Source organism: Salminus brasiliensis, chromosome 6 (assembly GCF_030463535.1).
Source record: "Salminus brasiliensis chromosome 6, fSalBra1.hap2, whole genome shotgun sequence".
NCBI lineage: Eukaryota > Metazoa > Chordata > Actinopteri > Characiformes > Bryconidae > Salminus > Salminus brasiliensis.
In genome coordinates, this window is record NC_132883.1 from 2136677 (window position 1) to 2142060 (window position 5384).

At 46.8% G+C, this 5384-nt stretch overlaps 1 protein-coding gene across 1 annotated transcript in view; it reads left to right on the plus strand.

Annotated features, from left to right (window-relative positions):
- The first annotated feature begins 321 nt into the window (after positions 1–321).
- The window catches only part of rnf220b (ring finger protein 220b), a 53033-nt gene continuing 47970 nt past the window's right edge, over positions 322–5384 (plus strand). The window contains exon 1 of the mRNA XM_072680772.1: positions 322–952. Coding sequence (XP_072536873.1) covers positions 322–952 — 631 coding nt within the window. The remainder of the gene's footprint in view (positions 953–5384) is intronic.

Consider the following 5384-nt stretch of genomic DNA (forward strand, 5'->3'; position numbering starts at 1 on the left):
GACAAGATTCAGAATGAGAAGCTCTTGTTTCTCCTTTTTACTGGATTTATCTTCACCTGCTTTATCTGTTCTGATGAGATCTGGAGCTTCTACTGTAGAAACCCTCTCACTGCTGATAGGGTAGAGGGATGGGATTAGGGGTCTAACAGCTCTGGACAGTATAAACCTTATTTGTAATAATATCCTAACCCCCTGTCTCTTCACAGATGTCTGTCGGAGAGTGATCTGCCTGTAGAGCCACCTGTGTGACCTCGGTGTCGTTCTCCAGCTCCTGTTTTTCTCCATTCCAGCAACACCAGGCCTTTCAGACGCAGAACAGCAATGGACCTCCATCGGACGGCCTTCAAGATGGAGAGCTCCTCCTACATGCCGAGTCCTCTGGCCTCTCCTGCTCTAATGGTCCTGGCCTCCACCGCCGAAGCCGGTAGAGATGCCTCCATCCCCTGCCAACCCCCGAGGCCCTTCGGGGTCCCTGTCACTTTGGAGAAAGACATGCATCTTCCGTTCCCCGCCGGCTCCTACACCTTCGCCTCTATGTACCACCGTCAGGGAGGCTTTGCCCCTCGCGACTTTCCAGCATCGCTCCTCCACCTCCATCCTCAGTTCGGCCCAGCTAATCTGGACTGCTCTCCGCTGGGCGTCCTCTCTCATGGAGGTGTGGGAGCCTTCAGGCCCTTCTCCTCTCCGGTGGACGAGAGGGACGGTGGCGCTTACCAGTCTGCCTTTCTTCCAGCCAAGAGACTGAAGGGCTGTCTGGAGCCGGAAGCTTCTCCTCACCTCCGCTACACGGACGCCGAGGGGAAGGAGTTCGACTTTGGGGCGGCCCGCGTCCCCTCGGGGTCTCCTGGTGCTCTGAAGACGGCTGAGGATGCTGGGAAAAAGCTGTTTGGTGTGTCCGTGCTGCTGGCAGACGCTGAAGCTTCGTGTAGCCCCGAGGAGCAGAAGGAGAGATGTAAGTGCGCTGTTTGATGCATTCTTAGCAAGAAGGGTTCTAGATAGTAGGTTCTATTGTTACGTCTTTTACACGTAACAATAGTGGAAACCTTCTAAGGTGCTACAGAAATATGTTTTTGAGCTTTTTTAAAGGGCGTATGTCTAATTTCCCCATATCTGACTCATCTTTATGACCGATAGTTAACCCCTTCCCTTATTTTGGTTACTGCACCTTTTAGACCGATTGGCTGGGCTAAATTGGGCCCTCCAATTACTGAAAAGGACCATTTTACTGGACACTGGACTGCCCTATGGGTCTATGTACACCCATATAACCATTATCTTTCCTAAAGAACCCTTTTTAAGGGTGCTCTATGAATTCTATTTCTATTTAAACTCTATTTAAACTTGATTATTGTAATCGTGAAGGTCCTTCCAAGCAAGGTTTAGTTTCCTTAGGGAAGCAACATCAGTTCTTCTATGGCATTGCTCAAAGAACCCTATATGGCACCCTATATATAACCCTATACAGCACCCTATATATCTTTACGGGTGTATTTTGGATAGGTGGCTCCTCGCTTGCATGCAGAGAGCATCCTGATCCTGATCCTTTGTGGATAGTCTCCCCCTGCATCCCTAATTGCTCCCTAGCAGCTCAACGTAGAGTCAAAGCTTCTCACACAGGGAGAGCATCGTTTATCTGATGACAGAATTATGTGGACGTTTCTGCATTGATATTAATTAAATATGTCTTTAAAAAGTCTTATCCATTTCCTCTAGGACCAATGTAGAGGCCACCACAAGGAGGCCCCATTTACACACAGGTAGCACCTGGTATTTCACAGGTAGCAGCAGTACGTAATATTCGCGGGGGAACTGGGGGGTAGGTGGGGTTTGGCTGGGTAGACTGACTAAGTGAACACTGCACAATCAAATGAATCATTTAATCAATGTAAATGTAATCAATCTGATTGATTCCTAGTGTTAAACTGCCCTGAATCAGGAGAGGGGAGCTGGTTAGCATTAGCTTACTAACGTATTAGCTCTTATTAGTCTGACTGAAAACCCACGAGAGCGACTCGAGCGACTGGTGACTGATGAACAGAACCGAAATTAAACTTTTCTCCTCGTGGTTTTGGATCTGTAGCCACTCGCTAAGCTAGCCTTCACTCAGCTAGCTCAGCTACAGCTCCACCCAGTGCCCAGAGCAGCTGCTGCTGACTGACTGCTGACCTCCGACACCAGCGCTGACCATACACAGCGACCGGTGTTGGGAGGAACAGAAAGGAGGACTGAGAGGCCGGTTCTGCTGGGTTTGGACTCGTAGCCGGATATCTAGGCCTAGATAAGTTAGCTAGCAGGCTAAACACCACAGCACAGGCCTTGTTCCAGCTAACTGAGGCTCAAATCCACCTGTTTAGAGGATAAAGCCTCGTATCTGAGAGTCGGGGGTCCCGTTAAGAACTGCGCTGTTTAGCTTTGAGTGTTGTTAGCGTTGTTTGCTATGAGGCAAAGAAAGAAAAGAAAATTGGGGATAAAAAGCTGAAATTGCAGTTAAAAATAATATTAGAATAAATAATAAAATAAATAATAATATAAATAAACTAAATAAATAATACATTACTTATAAAGAAAATTCAGAGGTGCATAACCATAGAATTTTTAAGTTATAATCTGGACAAAAGTTATAGTTACTGTGTGTGTGTGTGTGTGTGTGTGTGTGTGTGGGCAAATGCACATATATGTAAATGTTGCAGACAATCTAGGTCTATACGTTTGTTCTCAGCACTTTGTAAAAGAAACTCATGCCAATGAATAAATAAATAAATAAATGAATAAATGATCTGAGAATTTGCAAATTATAGAATAAAAGTCCCAGGGGTCAAAGAGGTCAATCCAGGCAACTCCATCTGAAAAACAGTCAGCTCGTCCTGAACAAAGATACTTTTTTAAAACACCCATAAAGTTCCAGACTCGGAGCAGATCAGTCCAACCAGCTCTTGTAAAAAAGGAGCTGAAGATTTGGTCCACTGAGTGTTTTTTTACTCTAGCATGTCAAACCTCCTGTCTTGTGGTTCAAAAGAACGTAGGCCTCTTTCTACCTGGCGGATGGTTCTGTTTTAACTCGGTCTCAGCCTTGTTAGAGCTGAAGCTATAAAAGTCTGGGCCTAATTCGGATCGTGTGGGCGTTAGCGCTTTAGCCTAGCCTACACAATTGCTGGAGCAGCTGCAGGGACCTTTTTAACGAAATGCCTCCTTTCTTATGTAGATTTGGTCCCCGCGAAGCGTGTACGCTAAAAGTAGCCCACCCTTGCTACTGGCGTCCTGGTATCATGAGTGCGAGGCGCCATTTCGCGGATTTATATCACAAGATGAAAAACACGGAAGATCCACAAATCATCGCGAGACAACTTGTCAGCGATAACGAGCCGGAGAGGCAGGCGCTTTTTTTCGTCTTCTTTTTTTCGCCCCCGTGCCATCCGTTCTGATTTGTTGACAAACGGGTGGGAGGGACTGTCAATCCTGGCTGCTCATTACTCCGCTCCGTAATTGGCTGCCGCAGCCAAGTTTGGGCGGGAAAGAGACGTCAGGATAGCTTGGCTTTGCGACTTGAAAGCAGCTAAGCTAGTTGCGAGGGGACGAATGTCGTTGAGAAAAATAATGATTGACAGAGATGTAGGTGAGAGAAAGAGGGTTTGGGCGAGATCCAAACATCAAGGCTTTAGAGGTAAAGCAGCTCCGAGTGAAAAGTTTGGGTTTGGATTGTTTACCTCAGTTAGCATTCACTGCCTTGGCCCTGCTCAGCCATGAGTTGCACAGGTAGAATGTAGTATGTACTCCATGGACAAAAGTATTGGGACACCTGCTTATTCATTGCTTCTTCTGAAATCAAGGGTATTAAAAAGAGTCTACCCTGCTGCTGTTGGAGTAACTGTCTCTACTGTCCAGAGAAGAAGAGAGACTTTCTACTAGATTTTGGGATTTTGGAGCAGGAGCATTGCTGTGAGCATTTGATTGCATTCAGCCACAAGAGTGTTAGTGTGAGTCTTTAGGTTGTTATGGATTAAAACAGAAGCATTACTTCTACTGAAGATCCTTTGAAGACCGGCCTTTTTTAGGCTTAGGTTCTTAGACCAACAAACTATTTTTAATGATATATAGAACATTTGTAGAGACCCTCATGCAAGAGGTTTTCCATCACAGAGAGAAACCATCACACCATTTCCTTTGCTAAAGAACCCTAGAAGAACCTGCCTTCTAAGCAGTGGTGGCTCAGCGGTTAGAGCTCTCGGCTATTGATGACAGGGTTGTGGGTTCGATACCCGGGCAAGTTCTCGGCAAGCTGCCACTGTTGAGCCCTCCTTGCTCCTAGAGCGCTGGAGTTGGCTGCCCACCGCTCTGGGTGTGTGTGTGTGTGTGTGTGTGCTCACTGCCCCTAGTTCACTACCACAGATGGGTCGAAGGTGGAGGTCACAGTGACAAAGACATGGCTTTATTTAAGGGTGTAGTTTAGTTAAGGGTGGATTTGGACAGAGCCAGAGCTTGGAGAAGAGAAGCATACTGGGCTTGTGCTTTCAGGACGGTCGCAGCTGAAGTCGGGGTTTATGCGGTGTGTGGGGATGTTGTCTGATCTGCACGACCTCGTACACATCGTCTAATGTTTACACGCGGCATCACCAAACTGAAGTATTATCATTTGTTTTATGTCTGACCTCCAGGCCGCGTCTCCAGCCGGCGTGTTATTCCAGCGCTCGTCTCTCTCACAAACGCTCAGAAGTACAGAGTATCCCAACAGCTGTTTAAACAGATCCTGTTTTTTAAATCCTTTTCTCAGAAGGGCAGATGTCTTCGCCGGGCCGAATCGTGTTTATTTTCCTTTCGGGAGGTATTTAAAACTTTTCGGTTGAGGCCTGATGAAAGAGACAGTAAGAGAACGTGGGCAAAGCTGGACTTCATGCCCTGCTGATCTCCAGACAGAGTGAGCCAGCGCTTGACTGCAGCAACCAGACCAGAGCAGTTCCTCACTAAAGAGCTGTGTACGGCCAGCAAACATCTGACGTCTCTTCTGGAATGTCTTTGCTGCGTTGAGGATCAGCCTCAACCCCTCCGAGAAGACTTTACAGTAGATGTAGGAGTAGATGGAACATTGCTGTGAGAAGGATTTGATTGCATTCAGCCCCACAAGAGCATCAGGTCTCGTTCTACAGTCTGGTACTGATGCTGTACGATAGCTCTGCCGTAACTCATCATGACCAGAGGTGCGGGATGGAACCCCACACTCCTGTAGCCTACAAGGTGACCTTAAGCTCATGCATTTCACAGTTGCTCCAGAGCGTCGCCCTCTATTGGTCAGTACTTTTAAATGAATGCCACTTTCAGCTGTATTGACAAAAGTATTGGGACATGTGCTTATTCACTGTTTCTTCTGAAATCAAGGTTATTAAAAAGAG